The 26,224-nt window shown below is 38.5% G+C and overlaps 1 protein-coding gene across 3 annotated transcripts in view; it reads right to left on the bottom strand.

The window, feature by feature from the left end:
* The window catches only part of Spf45 (splicing factor 45), a 47,799-nt gene extending 25,703 nt beyond the window's left edge, over positions 1 to 22,096 (bottom strand). For 2 of the 3 annotated variants that reach the window (XM_076203824.1, XM_076203825.1), the window contains exons 1-4: positions 21,992 to 22,096; positions 15,831 to 15,952; positions 13,278 to 13,415; positions 5,745 to 5,859 (exon numbers count right to left, since the gene is read on the bottom strand). In XM_076203824.1, the coding sequence (XP_076059939.1) occupies positions 5,745 to 5,859; positions 13,278 to 13,415; positions 15,831 to 15,944 (367 nt within the window). In that variant the 5' untranslated portion in view covers positions 15,945 to 15,952; positions 21,992 to 22,096. The remainder of the gene's footprint in view (positions 1 to 5,744; positions 5,860 to 13,277; positions 13,416 to 15,830; positions 15,953 to 21,991) is intronic. The other variant, XM_076203826.1, reaches the window with a different exon arrangement.
* Between the last annotated feature and the right edge of the window lie 4,128 nt (positions 22,097 to 26,224).

Genomic DNA, 26,224 nt, shown 5'->3' with positions numbered 1-26,224 from the left:
TTTTTTGTCATTGTGATGTTCTTTTGTTCTTTTTGCTACCCATGATGACTGTACTAAAGAGTAATATGTACTAGCTAAAGTAATAGATTGCAACGAGAGCTCATGAGACATGCGTAGTTCCCTTTTCAGAGCTAGCCGGTAACTAACGCTTAGTTTCGCACAAAGTTGGCGAAATATTCTCCCTCCACCTTCCTCCCTTCCCCTCCACAATCGTATTGGCCGTTGATACACTGGGCGAGTGTAAATTCAATCAAATTTCAACGTTATTCGCTGCGCCTGAAGGTCCTAAGTGGCACGCCTCCTTCTAGTGTGGGTTGCGCCTTTAAATCTGTCCCTTTAATCCTCACCCAGGACCTTTAAATTGCGCGCGGCTGAAAAATTATTTGTCGGGATTTGTTTCTAAGTGGTATACGAACATTTTGAACACAGTTTTGAAAAATGCCATATCTTGACCAAATTCACCCCCCCAGGTGTCGCGTACCCCCTTAAGCACCTCCCTACCTTCTGTCCTTTTCCTCTTTTTCCATCTATCCTCCACTCTCAGCTTACCTTCCACCAAAAAATCCATAAAGGCCCAAAAAACATCCTTACCTTTTCCTAAAGTTTTCTCACATATCTGCCTTACCACAAAAATCTGATCCAAGCAACCCCTACCTGCCCTAAACCCACACTGTTCTTCACCAATTACTTCCTCTGTTTCACTCCTAATTCTCTCAATCAAAATCCTCCCATAAGCCTTCACAATTACACTAAACAAATTGATTCCTCTGAAATTACTACACTCATATTTGTTCCCTTTCCCCTTGTAAAATGGAATCATACAGGCACTCCTCCAGTCCTCTGGCACTCTACCCTCTTTTAGACAAACATTAAATAACTTCACCAGCCAGTCCACCATCACTGTACCTCCCTTTTTTAGGCACTCTGCTTATGGGAATTCAGTGATGTGCTGGTCTCCAAAGATGACCTCCACACCACCCCCCTAGGAAAGATGGTGGGTCCCCCCATGAGAATCCACCTGAAGGCCGACGTGGTGCCCTTCGCCATCCACACGCCCGGGCTGATACCGTTCGCATTTTGGGATCAAGTGAGGGAAGAACTTAACTCAACGGTGCAGCAAGGTATCATCATGCCTGTTGGCAAGGAACCTTCGGAATAGTGCCACCTGATGGTCCTCGTGACCAAGGATAAGGGCGTATGCATCACAGTCAACCTGACTAAACTCAACTCTCATGTGTTATGCCCCACTCATCCTTCACCCACGTTGTTTGTGGCAATCTGCAGCATCACTCCCTCTGCGAGGTTCTTCACGGTTACTGGCAGACAGACCTCACAGAAGAGGACCAGCACCTGACCACGTTCATCACCCCATATGGACAGTACAAGCAATGCCAGGGACCAATGGGTTTTGTGGCCACCGGCGACACCTACTGTCTCCGAGGAGATGCAGCTCTGCAAGGTGTAGCCAACTGTGTTAAAGTGGTGGATGATATCCTCCTGTTCAATGAAGACCTCCCCTCCCACTTCCGGAGGATCCACCACATGCTTACCAGATGCCACAGCCATGGCATCGTCCTTAACAAGAAGAAATTCACGGTCGCTGGCCCCAGTGTCAGCTTCTGTGGCTACTGCCTCTCCATGACGGCATCTCCACCAACGAGGACAATGTAAGTGCCATACAGGACTTCCCCTTGCCCGCCAACTTGACTGATCTGCGCTCCTTCATGGGCTTGGTGAACCAACTGACGGACTTCACTCTGGCCATAACAGCAGCAGCTTAACCTCTACAGACTCTGCTGAGTCCCAAGCGCTCATTCACCTGAACCCTGGATCACAACAAATCTTTCGATGATGTCAAGCAAGCTCTGTCACCATCCCCCGTGCTGACACCCTTCAACCATGCATCGCGGCTTTATGGCATCAGGTACGCTCACCTCCAAGACCACGGTCAGGGGCACCTGTGTCTCATCCAGTGTAGCTCGCGGTTCCTGGCTGACATTGAAACCCGATATGCCACAATTGAACTGGAGATGCTTGCTGCCACATGGACTGCATCCAAATGCAAACTGTACCTGTTTGGATTGTCCCACTTTACGTTGCTGACCCCATCCTCAACTCACACCCTGGACGCCGTTGAGAACCCCCGCCTACAGCGGCTCAAGAAGAGGCTCTCGCCCTTCGTCTTCACGACAAAGTGATGGACCAGGAAGCAGCTCTGCATACCTGATGCCCTCTCATGGAACAATGGGGTGTCCACCATTTTGTCATCTCCCCAAACTACCCCCAGTCCAATGGGCACGCTAAAGCCGCGGTCAAGGCAGCTAAGCACCTTATCCTTAAGACTGCACCCACAGGCAACATTGGCTGCAAGGAGTTCGAACGCTGTCTCCTTGAATTACAGAACACCCCGTCCCAGGCTGGCCGCTTACCCACCTAGGTCCTGTACAGCCGTGCCCTCTGCACATGCGTCCCGGCCCATCCGGAGTCCTTCTTGGCAGGATTGCGATCACTGTGATGCAGCTTGGGCCACCCAGATGCTCCAGTGATATGATGAGAACACCCAGCCCCTCCCCAACCTGAACATCAGCCAACACATGTGGATTCAGAACTGGACGTCCCTCCAGTAGGACAAGGTCGGTGTGGTCCTGGGCCCCAGCAGGTCCAGGGACTACAAAATTCACCTCCCAAGTGGGAGAATCTGGTGGAGCAATCGGTAACACCTCTGCCTAGTGGCCCCACCCCCTGGCGATGCTGCCACCATTGCACCATGTCCCTCAATGGTGGACCTGCAGCCCTCATGCACCCCCCTGCTGCTCGCCTTGGCTCACAGATACTCAGGCCCCTCGCATCACTTCTGCAAGTGCACTGGGTGGGGTTATAGTGTAGTTGGTATAGGAGACTAGCACACTATGCAATAGTGTACAATGGTGTAATGGCATGCTCTGACCAAAAGCTCTTTTGTACATCCAACAAAAGCTCCATTCTCTTGTGTGTGCTTACAGCATCTAGCACCTTTGGCCATGCAGTTAGTTACTCTCTAGACTCCTTGGGCACATGTCATGCCTCCCCTCTGTACGCATATCCTACCGATTAATAAACCCACAAATCATACAACCTGTTTCACTGCTGCCCCAGCAACTTTGCTTGTGAACATCTACAACATTCTTTGCTTTGTCATCCCACCACTCACTCACTACCCTTTCTTCTATTTCCCTTTGTCCTCCTTCTTCCACACACCATCTTTGCACACCTTGTCACTCCCTCCTTGAAACATTCCCATTCCTCCTCCACTCCTAGTTCTACTCTATCCTTCACTCCCTCCCACTCTTCTCTCAGCTTCTTCTTGTACTCATTCTCCTTTTCTTTCTCATTTAAGCAGTTTACTCTAAGCACCTCTTTACCTTCTGTCCTTTTCCTCTTTATCCTCCATTCTCAACTTACCTTCCACCATAACATTATCTGATATTCCCCCACTTTCTCCCATTTGTACATATACATCCAAAACTCTTCCTAAACTTTTCCTGGTTACCAATATTTAGTCCATTAAAGCTCTATCTACCACCGTTCCATCCACCACCCTCTTCTATGTGTACTTATGCTTGACTTTCTTCCTAAACACTGTATTTGCTATCATCAACTCTCTAGACACATCTTTACCAACTCTTCACTATGATTTTTTCCTGGTACTCCATACTTCCCAACCACTCCATCTATTGGTTCATCTCCTACCCAAGCATTGAGATCTCCCAATACCACTACAGTGACATTTCTCCCTAAACCCTCTATGCATTCATTTAAATTTATCTAAAAAGCCTCCCTTTCTTTTACACTTTTCTCATTACCAGGCCCATATGCACTTACAAAAACACACATCTCCCTTCCCAGTTTCACCTTCATCCACATTAACCTCCTTCCACTCCATCACATGTTTACCTATCTCTTCACTTACTAGTATAGCCACCCCTCTCTCCCTCACCCTCTCTTCACTCCTAACAGTCTCCCAACTACACTCACAAACTCAAACTCTCCCCTTCCTTTCAACTTAGTTTCTCTTAATGCCAACACATCCATCTTTCTTCTCCCAAACATACTACCTACCTCTTCCCTTTTACTCTCATCTGTACCACATCCACACACATTAGAAGACCCAAACTTTAGGGTTCTGGTTAGAAAACTCCTCCCAGACCCTCTTAGGCTTTTGCTTTTTTTTTAGGAGTGTGGGACTTTGAGGCTACAGAAAGTATGATACCCAGTCCTATTCCTGTCCCATTTTTGTCACCTTTTACGACTCAAATGGCAGTTGTATTTTTTTTTCTTACCACAGGGTTTGGCAAAAAAGGAAATGAATATTCATAGAAGTGGTACAGGACAGTATTAAGAGTGGGGGGCCAGCATAATGAAGGGACAGTCGCAGTATAATAAAGTAGCATTATTTCCCTATGAATAGAGATTTCTTCTATCACAGACAAAATGATGTGTGGCTCTTGTCTGTAGGGTTGCCCCATAGAGACCCTAAAGTATCTAAAGTATAAAGTATATCTAAAGTATAGATAAATAAATAAATATATATATATATATATATTTATATATATACATACAAACACACATTTATCTTCCCCCTTGTGAAAAGTAGCCAACAGTCCCAATCCCAGCACACTACCTACCACATTCAACAAACTGAAAGTCACCTTTTTTCTTAAGTTTTGTTTTACTCAGGACCAACATATCCATTATTCTCACAAACCTGCTATCCATCTCTTCCCTTTTGCTCTCATGCACTCACATTCAGGGACTCAATTACTATACTTGGGTTCTGGTTGTAATTGTTCTCTCAGACCATCTTTTGCCTTGACTTTTTACAGGAGAGAAATACAGAATACGAGTCTTCAATGCTTCACTCCATCCTACTGAATCATTTCTTAAAATGTACTCCGGAATCAGTGGTGGCATTCTTCTCCCCCAACCCCCACCAAAGGGGGACAGGAAAAGTCAAGTCAGAGGTGGAGACTTTGTTGTGATAAAGGAATGATTCAATGACGCAGCAGAAAGAATGGGCAATAATGGTAAAAAAGTGACCCATCACTCCTCTATAAATAGACTTTTCTATAACAAACATGGTTGATGCATGTCTCTGATCTTTTGGGATATCCCACAAAACTCTAAATTGATTACATATACCTATGCTCTATTCCAAAGTTCAAGGGTTTGAAACACAAAGATTAAACAATAAATATATATATATATATATATATATATATATATATATATATATATATATATATATATATATATATATATATATATATATAAGTAACCACTAGGAAAAAGTAAACTAATGAAGCAGAGCGCTTTCGTACAATTACATCTTCAGTGCTGATACAAGAAGGAATTATAATTCCTTCTTTGTATCAGCACTGAAGATGTAATTATACAAAAGCGCTCTGCTTCGTTAGTTTATTATTCCTAGTGGTCACTTCCACATAAATTCCTAGTGTTTTTATTGCTTATATATATATATATATATATATATATATATATATATATGTATGTATATATATTTATATATATATATATATACAGCTATTACACTTCCCTTTTGCACACAAGTAACTTCTCTTTCATCAGGGTTAGACCTTCTTCAAAATCTATCAATACAGTTGTACGATAATACCAGTAAGTAAAAGCATACATACCTTTAGTAAGACAATGATAGCTAACTATCAAATGAACAACACTCTACTGACCTTTAACAACTTTTTCATAGTCATTTGGCCACAGTGGATCATATTCATTAGCAAACTTCCACTCGGAATCTCCACCTACAATGCCTGCAGACCCAGCTGCTGCTCTTCCTCCTTCCTGCAGAGCATCAGTATTTTGTGTTATATACACTCTGCACATGAGATAACAGTATGTGTGTGTGTATTTACCTAGTGTGTGTGTGTGTGTGTAAGAGAGAACAATACAGTGCATGCATGCAGGGGTGGGGGGTGGGGTTATTTACCTAGTTGTATCTTATGGTAAGGGGAGCTATGCTTGAGGTATCCTGTCTTCGTATCTCACTATATTTAATTTGCTCTTAAATTTTTGTATTGTTTTTGCACACACTTTTGTTTTGTATAGTATGTTTCATTTATCCACCACTCTGCGGGGAAAGCTGTTCTTTTTCAGGTCTCTTCTATCACTGTCCTTTTCAAGCTACTTTCTATGTCCTCTTGTGTTTCTCTTATCCCAATTTAGTAAGTCATTTCTATCAAGGACTTCCATGCCTTTCATAATTCTGTAGATGGTCTTTCTCTTCTTTGTTCCAGTCAGTAGTTCTAGCTTTGACAATCTTTCTTCATATGACATTTTTTATAGTGTTGGGGCCATCTTCGTAGTTGCTCTCTGGATTCTCTCAATTTTCCTAATATTCTTTTTAGTACTGGGTGACCAGTGTCGCAGCATACTTCAAGTTAGGCCTTATCAGTGTGACTAGTACTTTATTTACCATTTCTTCATCCAAGTAAGAAAAAGCCACTTATACTGATCTTAGCAAGTTATAGGTTTCACCAACAATTTTCTTTATGTTTGTCAGGGGACATATCTTTTGTGATGATCACCCCCAGGTCTTTTTCAGATCCCATTTTCATTACACCAATTTTATATTGCCCTGATATCCTTTTTTCACTTTTTCTAAATTCCATTATGCTACATTTCTTAATGTTGAAGTCCACTTCTCACTTCTGACTCCATTCCCAGACCCTGTTCAGATCTCTCTGTAGTGAGTTAGTCGGTTTCAGTACTCTCTTTAACAATTTTGCATCATCTGCAAAGAAGCTCATGTAACATTCCACACCTTCATCTATGTCATTCACATAGTAAACATTATTGAAGCCAATACTGATCCTTGTGGAATTCCATTAATTACCTCTTCCCAAGTAGAACTTTTATCTCTGAACCCTACTCTTATTTTTCTTCATGCAAAAAGTCCTCCAACCATTTTAGTAGTTTACCTTGTATCCCTCCTATGGTTTCCAGTTTTCTTAATATTTTTTTGTGAGGGAATTTATTAAAAGCTTTTTGTATATCTAGTAACACACAGTCTATCCATCCCTTTCTTGTAATATGTCTAGTAGTCTTGAGTAAAAACAGATCAAATTTGTGGTACATGATCTTCCCTGTCTAAATCTGAATTGTCTTGGATTTAGGATATTATTCTCCCCCAGATGTTTTATCAATCTACTTTTTATAACTTTTTCACAAATTTTCGCTTCAGTGCTTGTAAGGGAAACCAGTCTGTAATTTTTGGGTCTTCCTTATTTCCTCCTTTGTAAATTGGTACAATATCAGCATTTTCCAGTCTTCTGGTATTTTTCCTTCTTTGAGTGAACAAATTATGTTATATACTTTGTCTGTTAGTTCTTCTTTACATTCTTTTAATATCCAATTTGCTATTCCATCTGGGCCGTGTGATTTCCTGAGATCAAGATTCATTATATGATCCATTATTTCTTTGTGTTACTATTATTTCCCTCATTGGGAGGATTTCACTCCTCTCCCTTCATCCCAATGTTGGATTTTTTCTCTAGTGAAAACTGACTTCAAGTGTTTACTCATGACTTCAGCCATTTCTGTATCTTCTGTGAATTCTGTATTCCCTTGGTATAGTTTCACTATTTCCTATTAATTTTTTAGTTTACCATTTACATATCTATAGAATAGTTTTGGCTGATCCTTACGTTTTTCTATTACATCTTTTTCATAGTTTCTTTTTCTTCCCTGCATACTTTTCCATATTTGTTCCTTTGATTAATATGTATTTGCAACTTTCTGTTTTTTCGTCTTTTCTCCATTTTTCCAAGTTTTATCTCTTCGGTCTTTCACTTCGCTCCACCTATTAAACCAGCACTTAATATACACCTTTTCCTGATTTCACTTTGGGACATATTTATCCACTCCCTTTGTAGATTTTCATAAGAATCATCCACTTTTCTTCCACTTGTGTTTCTTCCTTGTAGAATTCTTCCCAGTTTGCTTCAAGAAAATTTTTCCTAAGTTTCTCAAAGTCCATTTTACTATAATTCAGTCTTCCCTTTCTGTGTTTCTCATTTCTCTTTATATATATTTCCTCCTTTATTTCACTCTTTGCAACTGGTGTTTTGTATTAAATTTTGTCTATTATTTCAGGGTCTGACAAAAATAATCAATCTAATCTCGATGGTTCTTCATTATTTCTAAATCTAGTGTTTTCTTTAACCCATTGTGTCATGTCAAGTAATACATTTTCCCATTGATCCTCCACCTTACACTGTCATCTCTTCTTAACATATTTCTTTGCAATTAAAATTTCTCATGAGTACTGCCTTATTTCCATACTTCAGCATCTCCTTTAATAAAATTCTCATATCCTCTAACATTTTGGAATAATCTCTCTCTCTCTCTCTCCAATACCTCATTTTTTGGGGCACATAAATCACTGCAAACTTTCTGCTTTTCATGTCACTATCTTCAACTCTTATTGAGATCATCTCTACCCTGTTCTCTCCATATGTAACTTTCATCACATTTAAGTTTTTCTTAACCAGGAACATGACTCCTCCACCTTGTTTCTCCTCCCTATTTCTAAGCCAGTGATTATATAATCCATGACCAACACTGTTTGGTACTAGTGGACCCCTTAATTTTGTCTCCTCAATTACCATTACATCTGGTTTTGCTTCTGATAGATAATTGTTTAGTTCATTTAATCCTGAGATTAATCCATCTGTGTTGGTATAAGCTAATTCTAACTTTCTATTCCCTTCATCTCATTCTCTGAACCTTTTGTTGTTGTTATTTTTCTTGAATATACCATTTTTTCAGTCTCATATGTAACACTTTCTTTTTTAGGAATATCCCCTTTTGGGGCTACAGGTAGTAGGACTCCTAATCCCACCCCCCGTCCCTTTTTTGTCGTCTTTTACAACTCAAGTGGAAATACTTGGTGGCAGTATTCTTTTGCCCCCACCACAGGGTAGGTAGGCAAAAAAAGGAAATGAAATATTCAGAGAAATGGTACAGGACAGTAACAAGGGGTTGGGGGACAGCATAACGGAGGGACAGTTGTAGTAGTGCGATATTTTTATGGTGTTCACTTCTTGCTAATTTTCCCGTTCTTGCTAAGATTTCTTCCGCTGCCATTTGTGACCTTAATTTGATCTTTAGTGGTCATCATTTTCCTTCTGCATATTCACCTATTCTGTGCACTTCTTCTATTTCTTTTTCTAATTCTTGTTCTTTATCTTGTACTATTTTCAGAATATTTCTTGCCAATTCTTTGTCCTCTTTATCTCTCAGGAACCAATTTGGGTTATGTTTTTCCTTTAGACCATCATTTCTTTTTCCTTAATTTCCTTAATGACAGCATCTTCAGCCTTCTCCTGCAATTGTTGATGAACTATTTCTTTAAATATTCTCTTATCTTCTTTGTCTTTTTTCCAATCATTCCTGAGCTGTTGCAAATCGTCTTTTCTCATGATTTTTCCCGCTTCCAAGGTCATTGCTTTTATCCTTTCATCTACCTCTTTCCTTATGGTCTCGTTATTCGTGTTTTCATTATTTTTCAACCTCTCATTTTCACATTTCAACTTGGCTAGTTCTTTTTTAGTGCACTTTTCTTTGATTTCTGTGTTCACTTTTTTTAAGTCACTCATTTCCTTGTTTAGGCCTTTATTCATCTTCCATGGATCAATAATTTCCAGCTTCCATGATTTGTTCATATTTCTCATGTCCCTCTCTATGTATATAACTCTACTAAAAGTCTTCTTTCATACCCACTAAATCCAGAGAAATGACCCTCATCACTATTATCAAGTAGAAACCTTTTCATGACTCTCAGTGATCTAAAACCTATGTTTGCATTTTGCTTCACCCTTGCACCGGTAGATGGCTCTGGGTACATGTTTATATTGTAATACAATGGGCAGCCATCTTGTGGTTTCTATAGCCCATCATTGTTTTCTTCCCTTTTACTTCAATTTTACACACTATTTATGTTGTAAATCATCCATTCCAGGTATCCAGAAGCACTCCCCTTCCCATATATCACACCCTAGGTATTCTGTAATTGTATCACTGTTAAGACGTTTCATTTTTTATAGTATTTCAGGAGCTCCAATTTATGCATGTTGTCACTATGATGAACGACATGTGTGATTCACCTTGGTCATGGATCACATGTTGGACTTGTGTGTGTGTGTGTGTGTGTGTATGTGTGTGTGAGAGAGAGAGAGAGAGAGAGAGAGAGAGAGAGAGAGAATAGAGACACATGCTACTAAAACATCTACAACCTGCTCCAGCACCCAACATGGCCATACAAAGACATATACACTCAGATCACAAAATAAGCACTCCATACTGGACCTCCACATTTTATAATTTTAATCATATTCCCCAGACACCAACCCAACTGAGAAAAAATTCTCATGACTAGTAAGAAATACAGTCACAACTAAATTTAGGTCATCTGTACACTGAAATAACCTGGCAAGACTTGAACTGCCCCAGATGCAACCACCACACAGAAAACACAGAGCACCTCAGTCTACATTGCCCTCTTCTCGCCCTATCTCAACTATAACACAAAATCTCTCCTCTGAGTGACTTACAGGCTAAACCAGTAGCCATAGCCAGTTACCTGGGGGCCACAGGTTTCCTGAAAGAGAGGTCCAGGTCAACAGATTGATATTTGTTTGATGGTGTCACTGTTTTATCCAAAATCTATATCAGTAACTGCTCTGAGAACATTAAGGCTTGTAAATGTCATCTGTGCATTTTTTTAGTTATAAATGTTGCAAATTTGACTGATGCCAAGTATTTCTGCCTGGTACAAAGCTATGCGTGTGTGTGTGTACCTAGTTGTATCTTATGGGAAGAGGAGCTATGATTGTGATGTCCTGTCTTTGTATCTTGCAGTGTCTAGTTTGCTCTTAAATCTGTGTATAGTTTTTGCACATACTATTGTTTCGTCCAGTTTGTTCCAGACATCCACCACTCTGTGTGGAAAACATTTTTTTCAGGTTTCTTCTATAATTATCCTTTCTGAGTTTCTTTTCATGTCCCCTTGTATTTCTCTTATTCCTATTTAGTAAGTCCCCTCTATCAAAGACTTCCATGATTCTGCAGATGGTCAGCAGGTCCCTTCTTTCTCTTCTTTGTTCCAGAGTCGTGAATTCAGTTTTGACAATCTCTCCTCATATGACAGGTTTGAAAGTGTCAGAGCCATCTTCATAGTTGCTCTTTGGATTCTTTCAATCTTCTTTATATTCTTTTTGGTACTGGGTGACCATAGTGTCTATTAATTCTTTTAGTATCCAATTTGCTATTCTGTCTGGGCCATGTGATTTCTTGACATCAAGGTTCATTAACTGATCCATTATTTATTTTTGTGATATTTTTATTTCCCTCCGGGGGGGGGGGGGGGGTCACACTTTGTTCCTTTCATCCCACTGCTGTATTTTTTCTTGAGTGAAAACCGATTTGAAGTGATTGTTCATGACTTCAGCCATTTCTAAATCTTGTGTACTCTGTAGTTTCACTATTTCCTGTTTATTTTTAAGTTTACCATTCAAATATCTATAGAATAGCTTAGGTTAATCTTTACATTTTTCTATTATGTCTTTTTCAGTTTCTTTTTTTCTCTCTGCACACTTTTATATATTCATTTATTTGGTTGATGCATATTTGCCACTTTCCAGGTTTTTTTTTTCATCTTTTCAAAGCTTTATTTCTTCTATCTTTTGTCTCACTGCATCTTCTATTGAACCAGCACTTATTACATACATTTTCCTGTTTCTGTCTTGGTATGTACTCATCCACTCCTTCATTATAAATTTCTATCAAAACCATTTCTCTTCCACTTATGTCTTTTCATTGTAGAATTTTTCCAAATTTGCATCTTGAAAGAATTCCTTAAGTTTCCCAAAGTCCGTTTTGTTGTACATCAGCCTTCCTTTTTCTGTATTTCTCATTTCTCTCCATAATTCCTCCTTTAGTTCAAATTCTATTAACATGTGATCACTCTTCCCAAATGGTGTCTTGTATTCAATTCTATCCAGAATTTTAGGTTCTGTTCTAAATATTAAATCTAGCCTCATTGGTTCTTCTTTACTTCTATATCTGGCATTTTTTTGTTATCCATTGTGTCATAGTATGTTCTATAGTCATGTCAAGTAATACATTTCCCTATAGATCCTCTCCACCTTTCACTGTCATCTCTTCCCAACAGATTTCTTTGCAGTTAAAATCTCCCATAAGTACCAGGTTACTTCCATCCTTCAGCATCTCATTTAATGAATGCTTTGTATCTTCTAACATTTCCAAGAGCCCGTTTTTGAGGGGCACATAAATCACTACAAACTTTCTACTTTTCATGTCGCTATCTTCAACTTTTATCATGATTATTTCCACACTGTTTATACCCTCTGTGCATGTGTGTGTGTCTGTGTATTTCCCTAGTTGTATCTTACAGGAAGGGGAGCTATGCTCATGGTGTGTATGTGTGTACATGAATGTGCGTGCATGTAAGAGACATGGTTCAACCCGTGTTCATGGTTGTCACTAGTGAGACTTGGCTGGCACTATCTTTATTCTGTTGGTGCACAGCCAGTGATCTAGCCTGTATACTTATGTTTGCAGGAGCACTGTAGTTATTTCATATTCGTCATGCGGGCTTATAAGAGTACTGTCATCTACATATGATGCAAATTCTACTTTTATCTTATGTACAGGCATTAGGATGTCATGTTGTTCAAGTTAAACAATGTGGTTGAAAGAATGAAACCCTGTGAAACTCCACAGAGTGCATTGTTGGTGTGTGAAGTAGCTGCTGCATATTCTGTGTGGTGAGGTAGTTTGCCATTATTGTTGCTGTGCAGTGATGCATTGTATATTGTGCTTATCAGGAGCAGTCTTAGGAAAGTCAATTGCAGTGAGTAACATGCACTTTGGTGTGGTGGCTTGTGGCTGAAACATATGTTATGCAATGTTTGTGAGTAACATTGGTAAGTGGTAGTATCATAGAGTTAATGATGTCAAGGATTGCTCCTTACATCTCTTTTAAGATATTGTGCAGAGCAATGAAATAAGTAAACAGAAAAAGAGATAATGAGATGATATCCACCATAAGCAGACAGCCATCTTTGGTCCCTGCTCCTTCCAAATAATGTAGCTAACAACTTCAAGAACATCCTTAACTTCGTTAATTCACCTGATGATGATTTAAATCAAGCTGAATCATAATAATAATTCAACCAAACCTTTTCAGGAAGCTGATTCTGTACCAGTAAATGGGGTTGTTGAGTAGGTGGGAGATTTTCCTCTTCTTCTCTTCGTGACTTCAGATCAATGACAGGAGGCAATGAGGTAGTTGTCCGGCGAATCTGCTCACGTTTGGGCTAAAATGATATACAAAAATAAATGCCAGCCACTTCTAAATTCTATATCTACCAACATACACACACACACACACACACACAATATCTATATATATATATATATATATATACACCAAGGGCTTTTTCCTCCTTACAAGGGAGGTAGCCAAAGTCAAAAGGCATAATTCCACTCCTACCCACTCTATTCCCATTCACCATCCCTCCCTCCCTTCCTTCCTTTTTTCTTGGCTCTACCTGGATTGGGTCATCCTTACATCTCGCCCATTGCCCTGGGTCAGAAGCAATGCAGCAAGACATAGCACATCCACACCAAGGCAACTTCATTTAATCAGTAACCCTCCCCCCGTCCCCTCATGCAGTATCATTGAAGAGAAAGAGAAATCCCTTTGGGCTGCATCAAAAATATCATTCACACATCCAAGACCATGGTGAATCACCTCATCTCCCACCAACTCCCTTTCATGCATTACAGCATCATCCATATACAACCATTCTCCTCTCACCCCTATCTTTTGTCTTCTCCCTTCTTTCCTCAACAGACACCCACCTTTCTCAATACCTCGTTTATCCAATCCATCTCATCCTCAGTCACCCCTTCATTTTCACTCCATCCACCTATGCCTTTCACACTTTTTACTAATCTTTCATCACTCATTCTTTCCATATGTCCAAACCATCCCAATCCTCTTTCTTTAACCCTATCTCCCAACTTCTTTTCCACCCCTGCTCTCCTCCTCATCTCATTTCTCACTCTATCATACAATCTCCTCTTAGTATCCATTCCCAAATGTCTATTTCTCATTACACTTTTCAATCCCACAAGGTATTTACTTGCTTCTCTCGATCTACCTCCACCTCCACTCCCCCCTTTCATGCCACATGTGCCCCCAAGTATCTAAAGTTATCCACTTCCTCTAGCCTCTCTTCTTTAATATTCACTTACAAATTGTTGTCATCCTCTCCCTTGTACAACTTATCACCTTACTTTTACCCTCATTTACCTTTAACTTTCTCCTCCCAAACTCCATCAAACTTCCTAAATCCCACCTCTGATTCTGCTACAAGTGCAGTATCATGAGCAAACAACAACTATTATAAATAATTACTATTTTTTTCTGTATTAATCATATGCTCTTAGTATCTTTATTACTATCTACATTAAATTATAGATGATGGCCATCATCCTTACAAAATCTTCCTGGTAACTCTTACTTAACTATCAAAATGCAGTTTCATTCTATGAGGAACCTTCAATATCTTATGGAAAAGAGGGTCCTAGAAAATACCACAATACAAAAAATAGGCTCATCACCAGATTGCCATTCAAATACCCATTGTGATAATAAAAATATCACTTGTGTTCAAGATGCTCTTTACCTTTACTTTGTAGTTTTATTAACTTATTAACAAATATAAGTACATGGCATTTATGATTATAAATTAACATATTCTTGACAGCATGCTTTATTACAGTGTGATTTTTTTTTTTCTATAACTAACTTCCATCCAATGGAGAGATTTAAGGAGGGGGCAAAAGGGAGGAACAGCACAACTTTTGTGTGATACTTTTTGAGTGGAAATTGGTTTCCAATCATAAAAGAATACTGCATGACTCTGGTCCATACGTGTATCAATAAAGCCCTAAGGTACTGTACATTCAATACACCTCCATCTGGGACACACAATAGACTGGTTCTTCAATAGGAATATTTGGGAGATGTCTTGAGGACCAAGCAAAAGCAAATAAATAAATTAAATAAAAATATGTGTGTGCATATTATACATGGCAATTGCCAATTTCAAAATAACTCATCAGATTTGGCATTAGTAGGAGGTTAAAGGAAAATAGCCTCCACAAAATCTATGGGTTTAGTATGTTATTATTATCATTATCATCATAGGTATATGGGGATGAATTCAAAGAGAAGGTTATAAAAAGGAGTGTCTGTGCCCATAGTAACATATGGAGTGGAGGCTTGGAATTCCATGGAGGCAGAAAGGAAGAACTGAAATATGTTTAAGAAGTCTGATAGGAGTAACAAGATTGAGTAAGAAATATGGAAGTGATGCAGAGAATGGGTGGAAAGATGGAGGTCCCCATATGATGAAATGGTGGGGGTAAACTATCAGGCCCTGCTCTAAAGCACTGGGTCTCACTGCACTGCCTTTAACCCAAGTGATTCTAGCACTGGACAGGGATAATCCCCCTTCATCCATAAGGTTAAGATGGGGTGATGAATGGGTGTTGGATGTAGGTTCCATTTAAGAGTTAATACAGCCATACCCAGGGAAAAGGTCTTCTAGTATGTATGTGCATATTATCAATATCATAGGCTTGACAATTGGGGCATACTTTCTACATTATGAATTTCACAATTGTCAAGTGAAAATCTATATGAGAAACTTTAAACTTACTGCGGTAATTGTAGCTTTTTTGAACTTGAGTTGGTTTGTCATCAGCTTGATACCAGAGGCCCAACCTGAGACACCAGAAGCCTTGTCTGTGTCGATGTCATCATAAAGTGACATTTTCTAATCTGAAAATAATTTGAAAATTAAGGTTGGTTCCTATACTATAAAAAAAAAAAAAAAATCAATCTTTGTCCCAATTCTCTCTTGCAGGAGACCTATGATCCCAAGGAAATGGAAAAAAAAAAAAAAAAAGTACAGCCCATATGTCACTGATGAGAATTTGTGTTGCTGTTTAGGAGTGCATGTGGGGCAGTGTAGTGTAAGATGCCCTGTGTCTTCTGTGGCCTAGCTGCATTTGGGGCGGTTGGGAGTTTAATACCAGACTAATTTTGTATTGGTATCATGTTAATACAGGGAGATGTCCTGCATATAGGTGTGCCAGTATCATTCTTATCTTGGGAGTGATACCTTTACTGGGTTGATTCCTGAGTGAGTTCTGTGGTCTACTGTGGATTGCATGTTTTGTGATCTGAGTGAACTTACTTGATTTATTAGGATTTCCTTTCAGCTCCCCAAATGCTGTGTCTGGCACACTAAACCTTTCACAACTCAACAAAGCTCCAAATTTTTAATAAAGAGATTATATTAAAGAAAAAAAAGAAAAAAAAGTAATAATAATAATAAAAATAAATAGATAAATTAATAGTAAATTTTTAGAAATGCACATTTATGCAATATTCCATTAGAAAATTTAAACTTAACTTTGTAAATTATAATACATCTACGTAACATACAATTTTCATGGCGAAAATCAATAACAGAAAAAGATGCTAAAAGCATTACACTAACAAACAGAGATGTGGCGTCTGCTTCAGATGTCAATTTGTTTAGATAGATACAGAGGTCAAAGAAATTAAAGTATGATCAATTTATCTATACTAACCTGCATTTAATAATGCAGTACCTGTAATTCTAGAGGTCATCAGGGTTATCATCATCATCAAGGATGTTATTAGCATTCAATCAGATTGTGGGGTGTAGAGGAGTTTCACAGCTTGAAGAAAAGAATGAAGCTCAGCTCCATAGCACTGTTTTAAAAATATATCATTTGGCAACATTACTTGGAGTGGTAGAAGACCCAGTACACAACATCAATGCCATTGTTAAACTGATATCGACAGGACTGGACAGACGACAACATAACGTCTCACACCTATCACTGGAGCTTCATTTGGTTGGGTATTTGCTTTTAGCAAGGTTATTTTACTATTGCTTTCCACCATGAAAAATGTATATTACATTGAAGTATTAACATTTACAAAATCAATATTTAATTTCCTGTTGCTATATCATGTACGTATGCACCTCTGAAAAAAAAAATCTGTGTGTGCACTTCTATAAAAGAAAAAAAATAGAAGAACCCAACTCAGCATCCCATACCCTTGTCTGATTTATAATACAATCCCTTTCAAAAATGTAGGTAATATAAATCCATTCTATCAGTTCTTGGCAACTTGTTTTTAATGTTCTGGCAAATGTGACATACCCTCCACTTTGGCAGCCTTCATTTCAAAAGGTTAAATTTTACCAGAAACATTGAGTCAAAAATAAATTTCACAAGAGAATCTTCCAAAACTAAACCGGAAAAAAGTACATTTCTTTGCATGAGTATTAGGATACTATAGTAATACCGATATTTTTTCAGTGCACCCCTGTACGATATGGCATTAGAAAATTAAATATTAGTTTTGTAAATTATAATACATCAATGTAATATACATTTTTCTTGGCAGAAATCAATAACAAAAAAAGTTGCTAAAAGCAAATACACTAACGAATAAATCTGCAATCCTAGGATTGAGGTACAATATTGTCAGTCCATAGGATCTGGAATACACCCTCAGTACTTTGGTCAGCACCTCACATGGTACATATTTTTAAAAATGCTACGAAGCTGAGATTCATACATTTCTTAAAGCTATGCAACTTCTGTCCGATTGGATACCAAAACCAGCCATCAACATCCCTGACAATGACGATGACCCAAATGACCTACAGAATTACTAAATGCAGGTCAGGTTACCGTATTGTTCGGACGATAAGGCGCTTCGTACCATAAGGCGCACCCGTAATTTGCTATTCCCCGTCCTTACATAAGGCGCACCTGGTCTCGTCATCGGATAATCATGCATATGTGAGTGCATTCAGAACTGAACATTTTCGTTGTTGAATGAGAAAAATCGGTTGGGATTTAGCAAAATTACAAAAATAAATTGTATATACTTTTTTTTATTTTGGTCAGTGAAATCAGACCACCTCCATGGACGGTCTGCCCTGCCAATACCCCTAAAAAACAACATAAACACGTTACGGGAATTGTGGGGAATAAAACCAACATTAGCAGTTTTATTCCCGGAATTCTCTATTCACTTAAAAACACAAGATTACAAATGAAGGTATTTTTAGTTTCGACCATGGGCGCAATAGAAAATTAATTATTAATTTTTTGTAAATTATAATGTATCAATGAAATATGCAATTTTGTGAGCGGAATCAAAAAAGGTGCGAAAACTGATTTTGTAAGTAACGAAGTCGTGTCGGACGAATGGTATACCATGTCTTATGATAGATGCCAACGTCGAAGAAATGAAAGGGTGATGAATTCGTCTAACCTAACCTAACCTGTGTTTAATAAATCATTACCTGCAAATTAAATGCCATCCGGCTCGTTGTCGTCGTCGTGAGAGACGTTGGCGTCCCGATCCTATGCTACCGACTTTGTTCATTAGCATATTTGCTTGTAGCAAGGTATTTTTTATTTTCATTTCCGCCCACAAAATTGCATATTACGTTGATACATTTAATTTACAAAATTAATAATTAATTTTATATTGCCATATTGCGCCCATGGTCGAAACTAAAAAAAATACCCAAATGACTACAGTCTGAGTGGAGCGAGACTAGACCAATGCAAAATGGCTGTCTGTGTTGTGGACGCTATCATATCATAGCCATGATAGCCAAATGACTACAGTCTGAGTGGAGCGAGACTAGACCAATGCAAAATGGCTGTCTGTGTTGTGGACGCTATCATATCATAGCCATGATAGCGTGAATGAATGTGGTGGCATGGACTCGAAAACTGTCGAAATTTTCGCAATTTTCTTGTCAAGATACATGCATCTTGGTTATAACTTGGTTGTAACTTTTGCTGGGCCTATGCACTGTCGCCGTCGGCAGGCTAGCTACAAAACGTGTCAAAATAATTCGTCACTGTCTGAGGCATTTTTTTTGCACTGAAGCCACACATAAGGTGCACCTCACGATAAGGCACACCACCGATTTTGGCCAATTTTAAGGATTTTGCCCGAGCCTTATGGTCCAAAAAATACGGTAGGTTAGGTTAGAATAGACAAATTTTTTATACTTTAATTTCTTCAACCACCACATCTATCAAAACAAAGTTGATGTCTCAAGCAGCCCCAGCAGCTGCATTTCTAAGTGTATAATTTTTAGCAGCTTTTTGTTTTTGATTTCCATCAAGACAAATGTATATACATTGATGTATTATAATTTACAAATTATTTAATATTCTAATGCTATATCGTGTAGGTGAGCACTTATGAAAATTTACCACAATACATAATTACCTATTTTTGTGAGAGGACAGAAAATATACACCAAGAGTTATGATTTATCTTCATCTTGCCATGTATCACTTGTCCAAAACTGACAATCACTCCAATTTAGATCTTGCCAGAACTCAACTGTTTCCTGAGAGACCCATTCACTAAGAGTGCATCCTTGGAAGGTAAGAGTTGCACAAATTATACACACAGTCACTAGGTACGCGCGAAAACAAGCGTGACATCACCATCGCGCTGGTACTGTTTACAACGCCATTTTTTGCAACCCGTTTGATTTTGTTTTGCTTAGTTTGAATGTTTTGAGCGTTCAGCGCATGCACAGGACATTTAAATTATCTTGTTATTGTACAAGTGTATGCCCAAATCTTTCAAAGGAAACAAATATTCACCGATTCCATCGCAAATTTGGTTATCAACCTCGGCAAATTAGTTTTCCGAGTGAAAATATTAAGGTAAGACATCATTAATAATCTATTGTAATGTAATAAAACTGTTCTTTAACCTATTTTCTAACGTCTATGAGCAGCTCAAGAAATGATCCAAAAATCTTCACATGCCAAGTTGCATGTCAATTGGGCCAGTGGTTCGGATGTTATTTATTATTTCCAATTTGACGACAGTTGCCATGGTGACATAATAGGTGTTAGTAAGAATGGTATAAGAAGAAGATCCTGCAATGTTAATGACATGCTCAGGAGAATTGTTGACCCAATATTTATCATGAATTGTTGACCCAATATTTATCATGAATTGTTGACCCATGATTTATCAGAAGAAGGTCCTGCAATGTTATTATAGTTTTACAGTTGATGTTTTACTGGAAGAGGCCTTATGTGGCCTGTGACTCCAGTGTGGCAGCCTGATTTCTAGTATGATGGTGCTGGCCGCGTGCAGTGTTAATTTGTGCTCTATAATTATATATTTGCTCTTGTCCCTCCCAGAATTTGTCTAGCCTTGCCTCAAAACTTTTGACTGTGTCTGCATTTGTTAATGACATGCTCAGGTTTTTTATTGACCCATAAAACCTACACATGCCAAGTTGCATGTCAGTTGGGCCAAGGGTTTGGATTTTATTGATTATTTCTAAATTGACAACAGTTGCCATGGCAACGTGATAGGTGTTTGTAAGAATGGTATCAGAAGAAGGTCCTGCAATGTTATTGACATGATCAGGTGTTTTATTGATCCATAAAACCTACACATGCCAAGTTGCATGTCAGTTGGGCCAGGGGTTTGGATTTTATTGATTATTTCTAAATTGACAACAGTTACCATGGCAACGTGATAGGTGTTTGTAAGAATGGTATCAGAAGAAGGTCCTGCAATGTTATTGACATGCTCAGGTGTTTTATTGACCCATAAAACCTTGACATGCTAAGTTGCATGTCAGTAGGGCCAGGGGTTTGGATTTTATTATTTCTAAATTGACAACAGTTGCCATGGCAACGCGAGAGGTTTTAGTAAGAATGTGTATCAGAAGAAGGTCCTGCAATGTTATTGACATGCTCAGGTGTTTTATTGACCCATAAAACCTTGACATGCCAAGTTGCATGTCAGTTGGGCCAGGGGTTTGGATTTTATTGATTATTTCTAAATTGACAACAGTTGCCATGGCAACATGATAGGTGTTAGTAAGAATGTGTATCAGAAGAAGGTCCTGCAATGTTTTTGACATGTTCAGTGTTTTATTGACCCATAAAACCTTGACATGCCAAGTTGCATGTCAGTTGGGCCAGGGGTTTGGATTTTATTGATGATAATCTGAAAATTGACAACTTCATGGTTGCCATGAAAAGGCAAATATCATGGTATGATGGAGATGCCTTGCATTGTAACTGTTTTTGACATAATCTTGTGATTTGTTGATCCTTAAAACCCAATTATTCTGAATTTTAATAAAATTGGGCCAGTGGTTTAGAGTTAATGTGTATTTCTTTACCGAAATCTTAACAAATGACCACCCTTAATTCTAACATTTTGCTATGGTGAAGTCCAGCCAAATATGTGGGCTAAAAAAATAATAAAAAAAAAATCGTATATCCCTTATTTTTCCGAGCTATTTCAAAAATCTAAAAAGCATTTTGTTTCTAATAAAATTGCTTTCCATATGCAACAATAATTTAAGGGTTAAAAAAAAATGAAAATTTTGTGCCCGTACCTACAGTGACAATCAGAAGTAAGTTGTGTTTCTCCTAGACGTAGACTCGAGCAGTGAGTGGGGTAAGGTTAAGTTTATTTAAATATGTTAGGTTAGGTTAAGTTAATTCAGAATCAGCTTAAGTGACTTGGATGAACACGAGTCGATCTTGTCGCTCCATATTGTTGTAAGCTCTCTACTATTTGTTCAAATCGTAATATTTTTCCTGGCACGGTCATGATTACAATAATAGATAATAATGTTTTACCGGAATACTGCACACACTCCCAAGGCAAAGTGATTTCGCAAATAATACGCTTGTATACCACTTTCAAATAATGAACTATAATGAACTGCAACGTTAAAAAATTAATGATTACCTATTAAAATCACAACAATCCTGTCTTGTCGACGGCTGACGCTATCTCGTTTTGTTTACCAACGACAAGTTGTTTGAGGGCGAAAAAGTATAAGAAGGGACCTGGTGTATAATCCAGGTACTTTATTGTAAAACAATTTTTATATGTGGTTTTATGCCTATTAATAGATACTTTTTATCAAACTGAAATAATTGCTGAGCTATTCCATCTCGTTATAGTTTCTATCTTCAATTTTTGTGTTTATTTTACGCTCTCCCACTACAGTGGTGGCGAAAAGTTTGGGAGCAAAATTACAGGCGCCTAAACTTTTTTTCTAAACTCAAAGCACACGAAAAATATCCATATCCGTTCAAACTTTTCCCCATTTTTCAATGCTAGCGTCTGTACCGTTATTTAGATGAGACAATACGCAACACTTGGGAGCTTTGTTTTGTCGCTCACGTGGACCAGTCAATTTTTTGCGGTGGTATCTATTTTTGTGCCTCGATATCTCCGTAATGTAAAATGGTAAAGAGCTGGGAAGAGACATAATTATTGCTATTATACCACTCTATAAGGAGGGTTACAAGTGTAAAGATACAGCCACTCGTGTGGGAATTGGAGTGCGGCAAGTGCAAAAGTGGACCATCAGGTCAAGGCAAGGCAAGAAACATAATTTCTGAAACTCCCGCAAAACAATACACGCACTGTAGCACTCTTCGTAAAACAAAAAATCTTGGACCGCTGGTTTGGCCTCTCAACCTTGTGAAAATCAAGGTTCGCACCCTCCTGGGGTGCGTAGAGAATTTTTATATTATAGCTATTACTGAATCCAGGATCAACATGGTTGATAAACATTTCCTTCCGGATATATATATATATATATATATTTTTATATATATATATTTATATATATATATATATATATATATATATATATATATATATATATAAGTCTAAATAAAAATATTCTTCTAAAAAACGCTGTGGAAGTCGGGGACAGGTGGTATTACGGTGACACTTTGTCCTAAAAACATTCTTGAAAAAGCGCTTGGGTTAGTTGGAGTCAGGTGGTATTCTTCTTCTATTTCTTCTTCTTCTTCTTCGCGTTCTTCTTCGCGTTGTTGTTGTTGTTGTTCTTCATCTTCTTCTTCTTCTTCTTCTTCTTCTTCTTCTTCTTCTTCTTCTTCTTCTTCTTCGCGCTCCTCTTCTTCTTCTTCTTCTTCTTCTTCTTCTTTGCGTTCTTCTTCTTCGCGTTCTTCTTCTTCTTCTTCTTCCTCGTGTTCTTCTTCGCGTTCTTCTTCGCGTTCTTCTACGCGTTCTTCTTCTTCTTCTTCTTCTTCTTCTTCTTCTTCTTCTTCTTCCTTGCGTTCTTCTTCGCGTTTTTCTTCGCGTTCTTCTTCGCGTTCTTCTTCGCATTCTTCTTCGCGTTCTTCTTCGCATTCTTCTTCTTCGCGTTCTTCTTCGCGTTCTTCTTCTTCGCGTTCTTCTTCCTCGCGTTCTTCTTCCTCGCGTTCTTCTTCGCGTTCTTCTTCGCATTCTACTTCGTGTTCTTCTTCGCGTTCTTCTTCCTCGCGTTCTTCTTCGCGTTCTTCTTCGTGCTGGGGATCCCGTGTTGGGGTTCCGCCCCGAGGCCGAAGGGGAAAACGAGGGATTAGAGCGCGGAAAGCTGCGGCCGTAGGCCGCTGTTTGCGCAGCCAAGCCCGCGGCGAAGCCCGCGGCTTGTATATATGCATATATACTGTATATATATATATATATATATATATATATTATATATATATATATATATATATATATATATATATATATATATATATATATTTTTTTTTTTTTTTTTTTTTTTTTTTTTTAATAAGGACTGGGTTGGCAGGAGTAGCACTTTTCGTTAAAAATACAATCAACTGTATTATCAACAATTCGATTAAGGAAGAGAACAGTACGGAATCTATTTGGGTGGATATCATAGGCAAGAAAAAGAAAGTTATTATTGGCGTCCTGTATAGACATCCTAACCTCAGCATTGAGCAGACTGATCCCCTGATTCATGAAATTCGCAGAGCGTCCCAGTACAAAAACGTTGTGATCATGGGAGATTTTAATTATAGAAACATTGACTGGGAAATTTTAGTAGGAGACCAGGAAGCGAAAAAATTCTTAGATGTGGTGCAGGATAATTTCCTAAAATAAATGGTTACCGATCCTATGAAGGGAGAAAATACTTTGGACTTACTTTTAACCAATAATGAGCACCTAATGAGTAACGTAAAAGTGGGAGATAGTCTAGGCTCTAGCGATCATCAAGAAATAAGATTTAATATTATTTGGGAAGAATTAAAAAGTACGAATAACGTCCAAGTACCAGACTTCAGGAGAGCAAATTTTGATAAGATAAAAACCTATTTGAAATTGAATATGAAATGTCATACGGATGATTCGTCCATCACCTTCGCGGTCAAGAGTAGGGACATGACCAGGGGTCAGGTCATGACCATGGGTCAGGTCATGACCAGGGGTCGGGTCACGGAGGGTAATATGCATACCTTGGGTCAGGTCACTTGGGGGCAGGGGGTGAACAATAAGGTCAGCGATTTGGATGAAATGTATAGCAATCTAACTGATTTGATTAATTATTAATGTACAAAATACATTTATCCTCCTGAAGTCAATACGGAAGAATAGTAATACTCCCAAATGGATGACGGACAGACGGAAACATGAGAGTGGAATGAAAAGAGGACTTTACGTAGAAAAAAAACAGGGAAATACACCTTGGATCAAGATATAACAAAATGGCAAAGCTGGTTAAAAAGAAAACACGTACAACGAAACGTAACTATAAAATTAAGGTTGCCAGTCACACAAGATCCAACCCAAAGGGTTTCTTTCATCTCTATAGAAAAAAAAATTAAAAAAGAATAGGCTCAATTAAAAACGATGAAAATGTCATGATAGAATCGGAGAAAAATGAGTGAGGAGTTTAACAAATATTTACTCTCGGTGTTTACTAATGAGAGATTAGATGAAGTACCTGACTGTGATCCGATTTTCAGTGGGGGTGAAGAAAGTAGACTATCTAATATCAACATTAGTAGAGTAGAAGTAGGAGTAGTCAAGCAGACAGAAAGACTTAAAGCTACAAAATCCACGGGTCCAGACAAAACAAAAATCCGAGAGTGCTTAAGGAGTGTAAATTTGAAATCTGCGACCAGTTAACTGAAATATCTAATAAATTGGTAGACACTGGTTTTGTGCCTACTGCTTGGGGGCAGGCAAACGTTGTTCCTGTTTTTAAGAAGGGAGATAAATCGTCTATATGCAACTACAGGCCAATCAGTAAATAGACTCAGAGAACATATCGAGAGACAATTTAATTCGTGATACACAGCATGGTTTCTCCAAGGGTAAGTCATGTGTGGCTAATCTTCTATTCTTTTACACTAAAGTATATAAAGCGTCAGATAACAATGGTAATTACGATGTGATTTACCTTGACTTTATCAAAGCGTTCGACAAGGTGCCACACCAGAGACTACTAAATAAAATCAAAGCCCATAGCATAGGAGGAAAAGTGTTAGAATGGATTAGAGCTTGGATCAGTAACAGAAAACAGCGGGTCACCATAAATGGAGTAAAATCCAGGTGGGGCAATGTTACTAGTGGGATTCCCCAGGGCTAGGTTTTGGGTCCCTTGCTGTTCATTATGTATATAAACGGCTTAGACGATGGGATAAATAGTGATGTTACTAAGTTCGCGGATGACACTAAATTATGGACGCCTAATTAGGTCAGGAGACGACGCAGAAATTCTGCAGGATGATCTTAACGAATTGTTCACATGGTGAAATGGCAAATGACCTTTAATATCTCTAAGTGTAGCGTGTTAAACGTAGGGCTACACAATCCCGAAAAAAAGATACAGCTTAGATAACACGTTTTAGAGAAAACTGAGTGCAAGAGAGACTTGGAAGTTCTAGTGAGTCCGGACATTAAAACCAGGAAACAGTCCATTAGCGCCAGGAATAAAGCTAACAGAGCATTAGGTTTCATTACTAGGACGGTAACGAATAGAAGTGCAGAGGTAATTATCAAATTCTATCTAGCGATAGTTAGACCCATCCTTGACTATGCGTTACAGTTTTGGTCTCCGTCCTATAGAATGGACATAAATTCACTAGAACCAGTTCAGAGAAGAAAGATCAAAATGATACATGGCCTTAGAAATTTGCCTTGCGAAGAGAGGCTTAGGCACCT

This window comes from Oratosquilla oratoria, chromosome 20 (genome assembly GCF_046742065.1).
Source record: "Oratosquilla oratoria isolate Oo_2021 chromosome 20, ASM4674206v1, whole genome shotgun sequence".
Lineage (NCBI taxonomy): Eukaryota > Metazoa > Arthropoda > Malacostraca > Stomatopoda > Squillidae > Oratosquilla > Oratosquilla oratoria.
The sequence above is the reverse complement of the archived record's forward strand: the minus strand, read 5'-3'. Positions and strand labels throughout refer to the sequence as shown.